Below are 16,576 nucleotides of genomic sequence, written 5' to 3' on the forward strand. Positions count from 1 at the left end.
CCCCCCCCCCCTGTAATAGCCACTGCCTAAAATTGTTCATCCTCTTCAAACCCCCCTCAACTCCCGTCATCCGGTTTCTGTAAAATGGACAATTTTTTTACGCCATGTTTCAGATTATTCCACCCCCTCTCTGCTGAGAATTCATTCCGCAAAGTTTTCCCCGCATTTCAGCATTTTTTTTCACTCCCGAGGCCTATTAGTTGAAAATAAATATTCTCATGAAAGATATTCAATGTTTAGATTTAATTCCATAAAATTTTTGTTGCAGGCACATGAATAGACGTTACATAACCATGCATTTATTCACAATAACAACATTAACAATCGCCAGTATTCTTCGTGACGTCCCCAAAGGAGAACTTTATTACAAAGCCTGGATACCCTTCAACTACACATCCCCACCGCGTTTCTGGTCCGCCTACATTCATCAAGTAATAGCGCATTATTTCGATCTCTGCATGCACGCTGGGTACGACACCCTAGCGCCGGGCATGATGATCCACGCTTGCGCTCAATTCGCAATCCTCGGACATCGTTTCCGCCTCCTCCCCGAGCGCATAAAAGAGAGATTGAAGGAGTCGGACGATATCAACGAGAGCCAGGAGCTCAAGGCGTTGGAAACAAAAAAATTGACCGAATGTGTCAGACATCATCTCCAAATATTCGAGTTGTGTAAATTGCGCTTTACGTAAACCGTCATTTATCTGTTATTATTGGGTCAATGATACTAATTGCGGATTATGATAGGTTCGCTAAGACGAATAATAACATATTTAGCGGCATGATATTCATGCAGTACACGGTGAGCTCGCTGGTGCTCTGCATGAGCACTTTACGACTGTCGCAGATACACGCATTCAGCCCGACATTACTCTCCATCTTCTTGTATTTCTTGAGCATGATTGTGCAGATTTTTATGCCATGCTTCTCGGGAAATCAAATCACGATTGCTGTGAGTAGCTTTTTTTTTTTGAAAATCTATGCTGTTGCACATTTTCAACCGGAATTTATGGATAAAATTCATTGAACATTTGAAAAAAACCCGCAGATGAGCTGCGAAATAGAAAGTTTCTAGGGTTTTTCTATGAAATTTGTTTCTAACAAATAAAAATAAATAAATTCAACTCTGAGGATCTCCCACTGCACTGTAGAATCGTCAAACAGAAATGGCAAAAATGTCGTTTACGTAATGTAATGCCGAGCCATGTATTTTCAGAGTGAAAAACTTTGCGACGACATCTACAGCATGGACTGGACAATCCTCAGTACCTCAACCAAACGGAGTTTAACGATGATAATAACCAGGGCTCAGAAACCATTGAGGTTCACCAGTGGCTACGTCCTGACTCTGTCGATCGAATCATTTAACAGTGTAAGCATCAAAATGCGCAGATAAGCTGCGGATTTTTTTAACAGAAATCGAAGAAAGACTAATAGAAAGTTCAACAGGAGTCCAATAGAATTTTCTAGCTATTTCTATGAAATTCTTTCATTCGTGTTTTCTCCCCCAAGCTCTTACTTTCCCTCATCAAAAATTCTGTTTCAGGTCGTGAAAACATCGTATTCAGCATTCAATGTTCTCCACGGTTCCTCCGATTTCTGAATTAAATAGATCCCACGGCTAAGACAATAGTGATTTCCAGTGTGAAAGCCAAAAGAGAAAATATAGTTACCCAGAAGGAATAGTATATTCATAAATTTCATTTTCCCCGCCTAAAAAAAGGAGAAGACGTGAAATTGGAGCCCCAGAAGAAGGAAATGAGAAACAATATCCCAGCGCGACTCCTTATTTTCCCTAAACCCCTTGTTTAAGTGGTAAAATTTCCATAAGAGGTATCCCCGCTCATCTTCAAGTGCCCCAACAGCCCTTTGTTACTCTCCCATCGAAAATTTTCCGCAGATTAAGCCTAATTTATCCGCACTAAAAGAAGAAGCAACTTAGCCACTGGCATTTCGACTTTCCCGGCCAATTTAGTACCTGAGGTCCAATGAAAATCAGTAATACTTCACATCCAATAAATTCTTCCTGCAATAACCCAGGTGGGACTCCCCCAGGATTGACACTTCCTCGAAATCCTTTGTGGATCGATGAACATTAACGACTTAATCCTTCTATTGTGAAGAGCGAGCTGCTCAAGTGCCGTTCGGCCCTCCAGAACTAGGAAACGATAATGTGGATCGAAGGTTTTACGAGTTTATTGCAGGTCACCGGAGGTAAATAGCGGGAAAATTCTGAAAAAATTTTGTACCCAGGTGGCTGCAATATTTTTTCGGCGTTATTTAATTGCAAACACGCTGTACTGTCTCTGCTGTTGAATCCCTCCAGTCCCTCACCCGGGGATTTTCTCTTTTGGGAAAACCTGGCAACGCTGTTTACGGATGATACAACCGCCAGGGAGAGCCCTTGAGATCATTCAGGTTTACCAAGGGCTTTCGTTAGTCTTAAAAAAACTAGATAAACCAATTTGAGGAATTTACGGTTTATTGTGATGAACAATTCATCAGAAAAATCCACGAAGACTTGAATTTAACCCTCTACCGAAGCAAGAAACAAGGAACATCCCGATTATTCCCGTTCGATTTTATACCTGAGGTCAAATAAAAACGAAAAACCTTTTGCATTCGCTTCTAAAAACATTCAACAAACTGATTGTAATGAAACGGTCGGGAATTTCCCGGCAATGACACTCACAACCATTTTTGAATTGGAAATTAATCCTTCTATTGTGATGGGGAAAATCTCAAGACTATTGTTTGTTCCTGCAAGACCGAGACACCGTGATGGGCAGCGAAGGTTTTATGGGTTTATTGCCGGTCACCGGGGGTACACAAAGGTCCGAGGGCAAAAAATTATTGCACCCAGCAACCCAAGATGCATTTTCTTTACTGTACAAGTCCCCCCGGCTACCTCCACCCCCGGGATTTTTCTCCAATCGCATTGGGAGGCCCTGGCAACGCTGCTTACGCCGACAGGCTGTTGATGCACGTGGGGAACTATTCCAACTCGGCTTACTCAGTACTCTATATACCGCCTCTCAGAAAGCTCACACCATTCAACAGCTAGTTATCTCTGGATATTAATTAAAATCTATCGTTTTAGATTTTTATTCAACTATTGTGGGATAAAGTAAGTGCTTTGGGTTCATTCGCGTTATTTTCAGGGGAGAAATGTCGATTACCGATTTTTTTCTCTCTACACGTTTAGATCCACCGGGAATTTGAGTACTTCAGGGGTAGAATAGAGGAGAGTGGGGCATAATGGACCGTTTTTAATCGTCAGTACCTCGTGACCGCGTTCACTTCGATTTTGCATTTTATTAATTGTTGGATTATCTCGGTAAGAAGTGGTTCTAGAGAAAAATCTCAGATAAAATTTTTGTTTCGAATTTCGTCGGCTACAAAAAACATCTAGAGACATTTCCTCCTAGAGTCAATCATCCTCGAGAAAAATGAAGATTTAACAAGTTATTCATTCAAGTGAAACGATTTCACTCAATCTCGCATTATTTGACACGCCGTTGTTGAAATGAGAGAAAAAATTGTGAATTGCCGAATATTTTACATAAAGTTGTGGTCACATACCCATCGTAGGCCTTCCCGGCGATGGATCCACTCATAACGATCCCCAGGCATCAATAGTTTCACTTCACCACAATTATTCGACACTTCCTTGTCCACTGCATCAAATGCACACTCCCAAGTCCCCAACAAACAAAAAAATCCACTCACCAACTTCACACCCGAAAAAACAACGGTTCCCACAGTCAATATTACACTTTATTTATGGCCAGGCCCATTCGCAGGCCCTAGCCCCAAATAATAAAACAAAAACTATATAAACACAACAGTCCCCGCGGAGAATAACAGACCCGCTGAGGCGCCTCGAACTCGTGAGTGGGCTTCGATAATCAAAACAAAAGCGAGTCAACTCGGACTGTTTTCATGAGGGCGACACAGTCACTTGTGGCGAGCCGTAAGTATTCGGCTTGAACGTAACTCTGTCGAGTCCTCGTCTTCGGATTACTCACTCGTCATTCGCATTCTCAAGTTCGTTCTGTTTGAGATATCCGCGTCTCAGGTTCTCCCGAAGCTCTTTCGCCTGCGTTTTGCCGACGCCTTCGCTCGATTGTTGATCCCACAGTGCCATTTTTGTGCGATTAAAATTTTAGTGGCGTTTCTATAACTCCTTGTTCACTGATTCCTGGAATAATTTAGTCATTGCAGCACCGGCCGGCGTACCATGTCTTTGTGAATAGCCGGGTGGAAGTGCGGGATATTGTATTTTCGGAAAAATGAACAACGGAAATTCAGGATCGTTGGGGGGACACAACGGAGATGATTCTGGCATTTATGGTGAGTTTTTTGACCCATTTTAATTGGTTGCGATGAGTTATTTGGTTTATTTAGCGTGGATTTCTGGGTAAATGGGGTTACTACGGCTGAATTTTGGCCCAAACTCTCATATTTTTGGTTATTGTTCTCAACAATTGATGAATTGTCCAGTGTTCGCACTTCAGTCTATTGCAATCAGCTGTTTCGTTTGTTTTTTCGTGAATTCCTCTCTTTTTCATCGGAAAATACGAGATAAATTGATTTATTGCAACTGAATCTTGATTCAAAATCCGATATTTTTGCTTATTATTACAACGGAATACGAAATGTTCTTCTCGATTCTTCGAATATTTGTTTGTGAATAGAGAAGGGTTGAGGGGTTTTCCTAATTTTTGTCCAATTGCTTGGTTTTCGAGAAGATCAAGATGGGAACCCGGGGGAAACCTCCGGACACTCGTCCAACTCTGCGGATGCCTCAGCACAAGCCGAGAATCGTAGACGGATATCAATTTCAGAGTACAAACAAAGAGGAAAGAAGCCAGAGGAAGCTGCGTTGAATACTTCGTGAGTTTTTTCAACTTCTCACGCCACGTTGTTACGCATTCCCTCGATAATCATGAGTGAATGAAATCAGATGATTAATTTAATTCCTTTTTTATTACCAAGAAATTGCCAACGTACATTTTCCCCGTAAAATCACCAATTTGGTTTTTTTCATTTTTTTAGATTTCATCTTTGCATAGAAAAAATAGCGTCGAGAGAGTTTTTAAACTCTCAATGATTTTTCTGATGTTAAGTTCCAAATTTCCGCACTATTCACTCGACAATATTTTTTTTTACTGAATATTGAATATTTTTAACTAAAAAGTAACAATATTCTAGAGTGAAGAATGAGTAGTCTTGATTGAAGGATAGAATATCATCGAACTAAGAATAAGTCATTCTCGATGAAAGATGAATATTCTCTAATAAAGAAAATCCTTTTTCTCATGATCTAAAATTCATGAATATCAGTTCCATTAACCACTATTCAATGATTATTTAGTTACTGAATAACCTATTTCGTCATTATTCACCCGAGAATATTTTTCGGTGCAAGGACGATGACTCTTCGTTAAAAAAACATAATTTCAGTGCCAGCAACCTCAACAACAACGACATCAACTTCAGAATGGCCCCGAACCCCCCTCCCCCTCCTGCCCCCGCCCCCCCGCCAGTGCGAAATCCCCCCCACCAGAACGGTCAGATAGTCTTCAACAGTATCGAAGACTACTACGCACACATCTACTGCCTCTCAAACCAGGGCCAGCTCCCAACCCTCTCCCAAGTCCAGGCTCACCTTCACCCCCAAGTGAACCCTCCCCTCCCCTCAATGCCAGCCCCCGCCATCCCCGAGCCGCCCCCCAGCACATCCTATCCCCCTTACTGGGGTCAACCCCCCCAGCCTCCACCAAGAAACTCCATCGACTCACGAATGCACAAGGTCGACGAGTGGATCACTCCAAATTCTCGATTCCTGCCCTCGAAGTGCTCTTTTCAAGTCTCCATGCACAATGGCGAGTCCCCAACCCCTAGATTCCCCCCTCCCCCGCCCCAGGAGAAGACACCAAAGATAACCCGAGCGTCAGACCTCAACGACCCCAGCCAGGCAACTTCGTTCGCAGAATGGAGGAAAAGAAAATATGGGACTGAGGATGCCCCCACCCCTACGAGCACCAACAGTTCGAAATTCCGGAGGACTGACTCCTGGAGGGACAAGGGAGGCCCTCGAAATGATCGTCGAGGTCGTCAGGGTCAGAAGAATCAGGGCGGCTGGGACAACTCAGCGTCAGGGTCAGGGTCGGGCGCAGCTGCAAGTGCTTTGGACTCTTGGGATGACGATTCAACTGTTAAACCCCAGAGCTCAGGGAATTTGGAGTCTTGGGACGATGAGGCTCCAGCTCCAGCTGCGAGTAATCAGACTCTGGACTCGTGGGACGATGGACCAGCGCCAGAACCCAACAAGAATCTCCAGAGTAATCTCGACAGCTGGGACGACGACACACCAGCGCCTGTGGCTAACAAGAATTTAGAGAATTTGGAGTCTTGGGACGATGACACTGCAGCCCCTGGACCCAGCGCGGTTCCACCGAGTGTCCAGAGTATTCCGGAGTCTTGGGACAATGAGCCACCGAGGAACTATGGGTCCTGGGAGGCCGGTTCTGCGCAGAGGAAACCCAAACCAATGCCGAAGGCAGCGCAGAACGGTCTGGAGTCCTGGGACGACGACGAGGCACCACCTGTTCCCAGCGCCAATTGGGTAATTGTTTATTTCAGAGAATTTTGGTTTCATTCGTGGAGATGTGTTTTTGGGGCGAATGTAAAATGGGCGCGTTGAAGGATGAAATATTGTTGAATCCAAAATTTCGTCTCTCATAAATTGAAATTGTTAATCATCTTCATTTACTCATTTTGCACAGCTAATTTTGAAGAACAGTAAATGTGATTCAGCTCTTGAATTAAGAATATCGTTATTGTTCATTCGGGAATATTTTTTCGACGTATGCTAAACTTCAAAATCCTTTATTATTGACCCTCACATTCTTCACTGGACCTCTTTTTCATGACTTTAACTCCACAAATATCTGTCCTGTCCCCAGGGTAACACTTCAGCTCCCCCTCCACCAAAACCCTCTCAGGATGGTTTAGAATCCTGGGACGACGACGAGGCACCACCTGTACCCAGCGCCAATTGGGTAATTGTTTATTTCAGAGAATTTTGGTTTCATTCGTGGAGATGTGTTTTTGGGGCGAATGTAGAATAGTCGGGTTGAAGGATGAAATATTCTTGAATCAAAAATTTCGTCTTTCATAAATTGAAATTGTTAATCATCTTCATTTACTCATTTTCCATAGTTAATTTTGAAGAATAGTGAATGTGATTCAATGATTATTCAGTTCTTGAAATAAGAATATCGTTGTTGTTCATTCGAGAATATTTTTTCATTCAAGACTAAAATATTCTCAATTAAAGTATCTTAAAGACGTATTGTCACAAAATCTGTCCTGTCCCCAGGGTAACACTTCAGCCCCCCCTCCACCAAAACCCTCTCAGGACGGTTTAGAATCCTGGGACGACGAGGCACCTGCACCTCAAGCCTCCAATGAAGTCCTGGACTCCTGGGACGACAATCCCCCGCCACCGCCACCTGCCAATCCACCACCTGACTCCTGGGACTCAGGTAATCAACCCTCGAGGAGTAACGGCTGGGGTTCCAACCGATCCCAGAGGAACTTCCGAGACAACAGGAATTATGGGAACAACTCTAGAAACGACTCGAATCACCGATCGAGGAGTGGCTCCAGGGACAACTCTGAACCCCATAAATTTAGACGTGACTACAGGGGAGGCAGCAGATCCAGCGACAACTCAGACTCCGGTTACTCGAATCGTCAGGGGTTTCGAGGGAACAGGGGGAGACAGCGATCTGACTCTCGTGAGTCTGGCAACTGGGGGAGAAACAACTCCAGAGATAGATCTGAAAATCGTCCCTGGAACAATCGAAACAACTTTGGCGACAGGAACAATGACAGGAGGAATTCAAGGTCTTCCTGGGGACAGCCTGAGCCACCACCAGCGCCCCCTGCTGACACCACTGGAGAGTCCTGGGACGACGACGTGCCAACACCTCAACCCAGCCAACAGTTTCCTGTGTCTTGGGGAAGGCAGAAGACGAGTCAAAATGCTCAGGATTCCTGGGATAATTCCTCTGGACAGAGCAGAAACTACGGGAATTCGAGTGGTCCAGCCGAGCCTCTCAGTGCTGAGGGTCTGGAGTCTTGGGATGATGATGTGCCTCCCCCAGAGGCTAGGAAGAATCCCGAGGAAGTGCCTCCAGCTGCTCAGAACGCTGGCAACAAGATGAGTGATATGGTCAGGGCACTGTGCACCACCTGCTCCTTCGAGATTATTCATCGATGTAAATTCGAGAAAGATTCTTCGACCAATGAGGAACTCAAACCTGGGGAGTTGTTCACCTGTACCTGCGGCATGGCCTTCCTCCACGAACGTGAGTGCATCCATAAGGTTGGGGAGAGCTACGCTCCCATCACCATGGAGACGAGCCTCATGAAGCAAGTGGGGAGGAGTCATGTTTATCTGTGCAAAGTCTGTGACTTTAAGTTTGTTATTGAGAATCTGAAGGATGGGAGCCACTTCTTCAAGCAGATGACTAATAAGAAGGGGGATAAAATAAGGCAGGGGACTACTATCAATGATCCTGTGGGACTGGAGGCCTTCACGTTTCATATTGAGAGGGTTAACAATATCGCTTGTCTTGGGGCGGAACCTGGGATTGTTGATGCCTCTTTCAAACATAAGATGGCGAGCATTTGCCAGTGCAATCAGGGCTGCTGCACTATTTATCATGAGTGCGAGGCTTACAGTGGACTGTTGGAGGAGGGCGAGACGCTTTAATTTCCTTGAGTCGGAAAGGATTGGGGGGATTTTTGGGAAAGAACAGGGAGTTTTTGGTTCTCAGGGCGAGGATAGTCTTGATTCCGCAATAGATTTTTTTTTATTGAGAAATTAATAGTTTCTATTTAATAATTAAACTTGATCCAAGAATAGAAGTTCTTCAGGAATTTAATTCTTCAAGAATAAAAATTCTTGATTAAAGGATAACAGAATATTCTCATTTCACGAAGGGAACACTCAACTCCAGAATTCCAGATAAATTTTGCTGAACTCAAAATCCTTCGTTATCAGATCATCGATATTTATTCCCAATTCAACTCGTTCCACGTTCTCAATTCAAGAAAGCACTCCTCAATTTTCACATTCTCCTTTCTCCGTAAGTTGACATTTATAAATATTTGTTTAGTTTACCCATTCGATTGATAGAGATTTATCATCCAACAAAAAAATCTCACGTCAACTTTGAAGGAATCTTGTTTAGTTCCCCATGAAAATCAATCAAAATATCCTATATGGTGGTCAGTGCCTTTGACAATTCGATGCAGATAAAAGTATCGAAAAAGAAAAAAAAATCGCACTCATGGTTCTTTTGACTCATTAATTACCCAACAATTCAATAAACATTAAGTAGATTTCAATTCCCATTTTCTACTCTATTTTTCTTTTCGAGTTAATGCACCCAAGTATTTAAGTGAGAATATTTTACCGCCGGAAGTAACAAATGTAGAACAGTTTGTCACGTTTTTTATGTGTTTTTTAATTGAATGTTCGTGATTACTGAGTCGAGTACCTGTCGATGCAATCAGGAATTGCAGGATTTATCATGAGTGTCAGAATAAAAAAAAACGACGATATTGGAACCAATGGAAATGACATTCCTCTAGATGTTTAGTTTACAAATTTTGCATAGTCTATTTTGTTGAAAGAGTGATACTCAAAGTCCCTTGAATAACCTCCACATTTTCCAAAGATAAATAATAAAAATACAGTGGAAAATATATCTCTGACCAAGCAGTAGAGACAGAAAATATTCCAACGTAATATTTGCAATAATCAGCTGATTTATATTTTGTTCTTCACGTGCAGTAATGAATCAATAAACATTGAATTGAATTCAATTGAGTTTTGCATGAATATTTCTTAATTTTTGTCGATAAATATCAAATCTTCGTTTCTTTATATCAAATGGTAATGAAAATGAAAAGGTGGTTAGCATTTCTCACTATTCTGTTGTGTCTAGTGTTCCCTTGCATTTCCCTATTTCGTTCGAACCATTTCATGCAAAAATTCAATTACAATTCACCTCAAGCATCTGTTATTTTTTCATTATTGATGCAACGAACTGTCTCTGCGAGAATATTTTACGAATAAAAATAACGAGTGTTAATGAGTTTATAACAGTTTATTAGAGTTTTTATTTATGGCTTAACAGAATATTCATAATTGTTGCGTTGAATCTATCATCGCCTTGCTTCACGCTTCGAGGCCAGGTGTTCACTATAAATGAAAGGAAAAGTACTACGTGAGTTTTGGCTGATTCTATTGAAGCATTTCGTAGCTTATCTGCGCATTTTTTAAATAGAAATGTTCAATAGAAAATATTCTACAGAAAAACTCAATGGAATTAGATTGTTCTGCACTACTTGTTCTATTGACTATTTTATTTTTTAATGAAAAAATAATAAAAATAGGGTGAAAAAAACTCTGAAAATTCACGTCGAAGAATTCATGCAGAAAAATTTGGATAGAAAGGTGAAATAGTTTTTTCTATAGAATAGAAAAGTGGATAGAATTTACAATCGAATTTGCTGAATTTTTGTCTAAATTTCTTCATTCGTGAAATCCTTGATAAAAAACGTTTAAAAAAATTCATAAATCATCAAGTATCATACCCTAGATCCATCGGACCCAATGGATTCCTCAGCCCAGTGCACTCTCCTCATCTTCCTCGACTCTGATTTAATCGAATCATTGTGAATATAATCAGAAGATTCTGGATTCATCTCGATCGTCGTAACTCTCTCATAACGTCCTACGACCCCAGATTTTCCTGATTTATCTCGTGATAAATCCTTCCTCCCAGGGGTCTTAGCTCCCTCATAAATTCTGATCCTAGCACACCCGAATCCCTCGACACAAGAATCCAATTCCCCATTCGTCTCAGGGGAAAATTCTTCTTTTTTTCTTGAGTTATAATCACCATTGGAACATTGAGGCTGGGATTCAACTCGATTAGGTCTCGCAGAACCTTCATTCGACCTTCTGCGCTTCTCTCGAAGCTGCACTTGATCCTTCCCATCGTCATCAAAATCCGAAAGTTCGATTAGGGAGAAGGAGGGCCAGGTGACCTTGCAGTTGGAACATCCAACTTTGATTTTCCTCTTGCGAGGCTCGAGGCTTCTCGGGTTCTCGTTGGATTCGTCGAGGTAATCTTCCTCAGAATGTACTTCTGCTTTTATCGTAATTGTATTCTTGAGTTGGCGTGAGAGAACGAGATTATTCGGAGGCTGATCTCTCCGAAGTTGTCTTTCGGGTGAAGCATTTCCCTGAATTGTTGACTTGCTGTCGACATTATTACTCTTGTTCAGAGGATCTTGTCTAATTTCTCCATTTTTACTTGGGGCTGACGGTGTTACAGACGTCTTCGAGAGCCTAAACATTGAAATACATTTAGTGGAAGAGTAGAACATGTAAATGAGAGCATGGGGTAAATAATCTGGATTTAATGTATGGGACACAGGTGAGGTGAAATAACCTTCTTAAAACCTCGATGTCTCCCGACTAAACGATACGATTCAAATGAGTCACATCTCATTTTCAAGCCTGTGAAAATACCTTTAAAGTGAAAAAAAATAGTTTGAATTTCACTCTGCCGATCTCGACTTATTCCCCCTCAAACAAAAAAACATTTTATCTTCTCAGAGAAGCGAAGCCTGGGGAATAGAAGAAAATCGGCTTCAATCGTCAGTAACTCAACATCGACAGAGTGAAATTCACAATTTTTTTTCTTCATTTTACAGATTTCCTTTCAGACTTTGAAATGAACTTCGATTTACCGAAATCGCACCGTTGGATCGAGATATCGAAGATGAAGATTCGTCGTCAACTTCATGTGGAAGAATGAAACTACTCACGAGTATTTCGAGAGCTCCTGCGTGTTATTCGACGAAACACAGTCATATAGATATTTGGCCGAAAAAATGTTGTCATATTTCCCACTAGAGCGATGTGGCTCCGTGAAAATGACCACATCCTTTCCGGGCTCCGAATATTTTCCTCCGTAAGCCTGAAAAATCGCGAGTGAATCAATGGAAAATCGACGAGAAGACGGTAACCTTGGGACAGTGGCACGAGTGACGAAGGAATTCTGATGATCGACAATTACCTGGACAATGCTGATTATTTTGTAAGTCTCAACCTGATCGAATCCATCCAAATGAAATTTCATTGGTTCGTTGTTAACGTAAAATACGCGTTTGTTGAACCACGTTGTTGGTGCTCCCTGAGATGCCATGTTAACTGATAAATTCACAATGCCGATAGTCACTGAGGTGACAAAGGGAGTATGAGAGTGCGGTACGTTGCGTCAGGGTCACGGATGTAAACATGAGATTAATTTCATAAACATACAGAGGTGGGAACTAGTTGATATAGAAATCAACGGCCGAAGTGAAGCCGTAAAAAGGTTTAACTTTTTAATGAATATCTCGAAATCTAAGGGAGATAGCAAAATTTTTGTCATGACCTTTTTTGTAGAGCGGATTGAGGGCCACAAAAAGGTTATTACGAAAATTTCGTTATCTCCCTTAAATTCGGAGATATTCCTCCAAAACGCAGTTGAGGGCTGAATTAACTTGAACTGATTTAATATTTCAGTTGGTTATCCATTATTTATCAGAAGTATTTTATTAGTCGAGTTTGATGATCCCAAAACATGAAAGTCATGAAAATTTGAACTACTGGGGAAAATTGTCACTTATTAGTATTGAAGGCTATAAGAAAATTGAATTCGTAAATTTTTAAAATGTTTATTTCAAAATTACACGAAATGTTACATATTTTTATCGTTGAGGTCGTAAAACACAGAATATCAAGTCATGAAAAAGTCCAGATATAAAAAATAAAAAGTTGGAGAGGAAATTAAAGAAGATTAAATGAAAAAATTGGCGAAGACGATGAGTGGAATAGTTCTTTATGGTCTCTTCCATGGTTTGCTATCCCCTATGAATGCTTTCAATGTCTTTGGATCTTTGAAGTAACGGTGGAGTTGAGGCAATATAAATCGGCGGAACCGACATTGTATACTTTGGCTTGAACGAGGATGATCAAAGATCTGCAATAAAATCAAAGAAGATTAGAAAATTAGATTAGTACATTGGTAAAAAAAATTCAATGAAATTCTAAATTTTTCTGCAGAATAATTCAACTGAAATTTGCAGTTTCCATTGATTTTTTCATAAAATTCTGAATTTTTTGGACGAAATTCCTCGCTTAAAATTTCCAAAAATTGTACCGGAAATTTAATCCAAAAATTTTCAACACGACTCAAAGGACTCACATTTGCTTCCGTCAATTCCTTCCAGACCCTCGAGCTCTTGGTCTCGCCAAGCAGACCTTGATCGATTAAGTACTGAATGACCTTTCGATCCTCAGCCTCAGTCCAAACACGTGGCCTTGAGGATCAATCCAAATAGAACAATTAAATACTGAGAAATGCAGATTATCCCACGATCAATAATTTCTCTAGAATTTTCCCCCAAATCTTTGTCTCAATTCAATTCTCACTCACTTGTACGAAGTGTCCTTGCTTGAAGTCGCTCCTACAGAGCTGCTTCTGGCTCTGCCCAGAGAAATGTCCCTCGAAGCTTCAAGCACGTTCTTTCGCTGGTTTCGAAGCTGTCTGTTGTGCCTTGGGAATGAGTCTGACCAACGTCTCCTTGGGGATCAGTAAAAAAACAACAATTGAATATTGAAAAACGAAAATCATCCCACAATCAATAATTTTCTATAGAATTTTCACCCAAACGTTTGTGTCAATTTCTTTGTCACTCACTTGTTGGTCATGTCAGCCTCTGGCTTTTGTTCGTAAGAACTCCTCCTTTTTATGACGAGAGGGATGTCATTGGGGTCTTTGAAAGTCTTCTGTTGCTCATTTGGATCCTCCTCGTTTGTTGTGTTCATAGTATTAATTTGAATTAATCCATTATCGATGGGTATTTCAACAGGATCTTTATCACTTGGTATTCTGAGGATATAATATTAATATCAATTAAATCATAACAACGATTTATTAATAATTTATACGGCAAGGCATTGGTTACCAAAAAATTGAAAAAAATACTGAAATTCTGGGGAAAACTTGAAAGATGGCAAAAAAAACTTGTTTCATTTTACAGAAACTGACGGAAGTGAGTTAATTTCCCCTCATTTAGTATTCATCCACAAATGCCTGTTTTTGTCCTCATGATATTGCCCAAAAAATGGTGCTGAGTATAAACTCACAGATATTTTCCAATATCTTGAAGCTGATTCTTGTTAATACTGTCCCAGAGCCATTGAGGATTGAATTTCAATGGGTATTCCCCAGAGATGGTGTTTGAACGAGACAAAACGACAGTCTCACGATCTGGAATGGTCACACGGCCTCCGTACCTCTGTATCAAAGCAACAGTGTGTTAGACTAGGATATCCGATCGAATACCGCAAAAAATTGACGTTTTTACTCACTCGAATGATGTCGGCTGTCTGCAAAAACTCAGGCACCTCAAACCCATCGAGATAAAACTTCAGAGGGAAATTTCTCTCCACCAACAAGTGTGAATTTACGTTCATTTTCCCGACGATTGAGATGAATTTTGGGGATTCGAAACTGCGTTTCACGTGAAGAATGTTAGGCGTGCTTCGAAGACGGCGTCTGTAGACGGAATGAAGACTGAGCGTTTGCCGGGCCGTCGGCACGGGCACTCAGGCATTTGTGGTGCACAGTGTTTACTTTTGCGGAACGGAAGCCACGCCGAACAGTGGTTAGTGGGTAGGGGTAAAAAATGGCTTCCACTCGAAAGCGTATAGCGCGCGCGCGTGGTCTTGTGATGCTCGTGACCCTTGTGACCTTGTGGCCCTTGTGAACCTCGTGAAAACATGTTTAGACACCATTCGTCGGAAAAACAAATATTTTGTCTTACGATTTCGTGTCGTGACGACTGCATCGCGTTCTAGCTGACTTTACTACAGAATTCAGTAGCGAAGTGGTAAAACGGTTTAAGTCAATTTTGACTATTGGCCAGTTTTCGATGAATATCTCAGAATCTAAGGGAGATAGCAAAATTTTTGTTATAACCTTTTTTGTAGAACCGATTGAGACCTGCAACAAATATAATTATGAAAATTGCGCTATCTCCTTTAGATTCGGAAATATTTCTCAAAAACTCAATTGGGAGATAAGTCGACTTGAATCGTTTTACCACTTCACTACTGAATTATTAATAAATATTTAAATAAAGGGATGCCTATGAGGATTATGACGTCACATATCCTCAATGTCAACGATAAACAGTGAATAAAAGTGATGAGTGCATACATGTGATGGATTTTTCACGAATGAAGAAGAAAGAAGATGCAAAAAACGAGAGGTAGCCGAAGAAAGACAACTACAATGGTAAGCCGTCTTTTTTGTCGTCATTCGATTCATATCATTTTCGCGGGAAAACATGCCTTCACTCAGCGCACGTGGCCTTGTGCTGCTCGTGACCCTTGTGAAAGCATGTTTATACACCGTTCGTCGGTAAAACAAATATTTCGGTCCTTACCTGACGAGCATATCGCGTTCTAGCTGACCGATATCCTTTACCATAGAATTATTAAAAAAATATTTAATAAAATAATTTTTATGAGTATTGTGACATGACATATCCTCAATATCAACAATACACTATGAAAAAAATTATGAAAAATGAGGAAAAGTCTCAATAGAAAAAGTTGTATAGAAACTTGAAATTCAACTGATTTTTTCTACGAAATAGTTTTTATTTGACATCTTTTATAAAAGAAAAATCGCTCAGTAAAGGTGCGAAATTCATGAATAAAATCGACAAAAAACTAATAGAATTTTCAATAGAAGTTGGATAGAAATTCAATAGAATTTACTGTCGAATAATTTTCAAGAATTGTAGTAAAAAGTTCCCTTTCGTATTCAGCAGAAAAGCCGACAATCTAAATCCTCCCCGAACAAAAATAAAGAATAATTGCGTATTGACTAGTCCCGCGTCACTTTCCTCACGAATCAATGATCCGTCTAACACCGTTACTCTCTTTTTTCGCAAATCCCCGTTGCCCTCGGGAGCTGATAAATACATTTGCCCCCGTCCCCTCGCCCTTATCCCAGATATTCCCGAGGTTTCGATTGGCGGCGACGTGAAACCGGGAAAAACGACAGCTCGGGGGAGTCGAAATAGTCCAGTTCCGAACCAGAAGCACCGAGATGAGTATCATGAATGAGACCTAAGGTTCTAGAAGATGAAAAGCCAAAGGAAAATAGGCTAAGGCTGAAGCCACCTCGTAATTTCTCAGATCCCTCGCTCTCCTCTCATTTTCCCGGGGCCGGGAGATTATCTTAAATCCCAATTCGATACTGAAATTTACGAAGTATCGCGCCAGGAGGAGAAATCATATAATATCATTTAACATACAGTGATGCTGGATTTTTTATGAATGTCATTTAATTCGTACCATCGACTAAACCCTCAACATACCACTTCAAATTGAATAAATTCAGAGAATAATGTAATCTAC

At 41.0% G+C, this 16,576-nt stretch overlaps 4 protein-coding genes across 6 annotated transcripts in view; 2 read left to right on the top strand and 2 right to left on the bottom strand.

Moving 5' to 3' along the window:
- Nucleotides 1-1,616, top strand: part of LOC107040062 (odorant receptor Or1) — a 3,545-nt gene extending 1,929 nt beyond the window's left edge. Inside the window, exons 2-5 of the mRNA XM_015259987.1 lie at nucleotides 269-667; nucleotides 748-952; nucleotides 1,217-1,372; nucleotides 1,547-1,616. Coding sequence (XP_015115473.1) covers nucleotides 269-667; nucleotides 748-952; nucleotides 1,217-1,372; nucleotides 1,547-1,603 — 817 coding nt within the window. The 3' untranslated portion in view covers nucleotides 1,604-1,616. The remainder of the gene's footprint in view (nucleotides 1-268; nucleotides 668-747; nucleotides 953-1,216; nucleotides 1,373-1,546) is intronic.
- A 1,421-nt stretch (nucleotides 1,617-3,037) lies between these two features.
- Nucleotides 3,038-10,459, top strand: LOC107040061 (nucleolar protein dao-5). Of its 3 annotated transcripts, XM_015259985.2 has the most exons (6): nucleotides 3,038-3,127; nucleotides 4,216-4,353; nucleotides 4,752-4,896; nucleotides 5,467-6,631; nucleotides 6,972-7,067; nucleotides 7,388-10,459. In XM_015259985.2, the coding sequence occupies exons 2-6, from the start codon at nucleotides 4,293-4,295 to the stop codon at nucleotides 8,786-8,788; spliced, it is 2,868 nt and encodes a 955-aa protein (XP_015115471.1). In that variant the 5' UTR covers nucleotides 3,038-3,127; nucleotides 4,216-4,292; the 3' UTR covers nucleotides 8,789-10,459. The 3 variants fall into 3 exon arrangements, with proteins under 3 accessions (XP_015115471.1, XP_015115470.1, XP_015115472.1); XM_015259984.2 differs by lacking the exon at nucleotides 3,038-3,127 and having other exon boundaries at nucleotides 4,021-4,353; XM_015259986.2 differs by lacking the exons at nucleotides 3,038-3,127; nucleotides 6,972-7,067 and having other exon boundaries at nucleotides 4,021-4,353.
- Nucleotides 10,172-12,330, bottom strand: LOC107040063. The gene is made up of 4 exons (XM_015259988.1): nucleotides 12,174-12,330; nucleotides 11,923-12,074; nucleotides 10,681-11,440; nucleotides 10,172-10,285 (listed from the first exon to the last, which is right to left on the bottom strand). Exons 1-4 carry the CDS (start codon nucleotides 12,300-12,302, stop codon nucleotides 10,283-10,285), a joined length of 1,044 nt encoding a protein of 347 aa, XP_015115474.1. The 5' UTR covers nucleotides 12,303-12,330; the 3' UTR covers nucleotides 10,172-10,282.
- A 470-nt stretch (nucleotides 12,331-12,800) lies between these two features.
- LOC107040003 lies at nucleotides 12,801-14,746 on the bottom strand. Its single transcript, XM_015259891.1, has 6 exons — nucleotides 14,516-14,746; nucleotides 14,291-14,442; nucleotides 13,842-14,033; nucleotides 13,578-13,724; nucleotides 13,347-13,461; nucleotides 12,801-13,121 (listed from the first exon to the last, which is right to left on the bottom strand). Exons 1-6 carry the CDS (start codon nucleotides 14,618-14,620, stop codon nucleotides 12,981-12,983), a joined length of 852 nt encoding a protein of 283 aa, XP_015115377.1. The 5' UTR covers nucleotides 14,621-14,746; the 3' UTR covers nucleotides 12,801-12,980.
- Between the last annotated feature and the right edge of the window lie 1,830 nt (nucleotides 14,747-16,576).

Source organism: Diachasma alloeum, unplaced genomic scaffold (assembly GCF_001412515.2).
Source record: "Diachasma alloeum isolate Michigan unplaced genomic scaffold, Dall2.0 Dall_scaffold_00315, whole genome shotgun sequence".
In the NCBI taxonomy this organism is placed as follows: Eukaryota; Metazoa; Arthropoda; class Insecta; order Hymenoptera; family Braconidae; genus Diachasma; species Diachasma alloeum.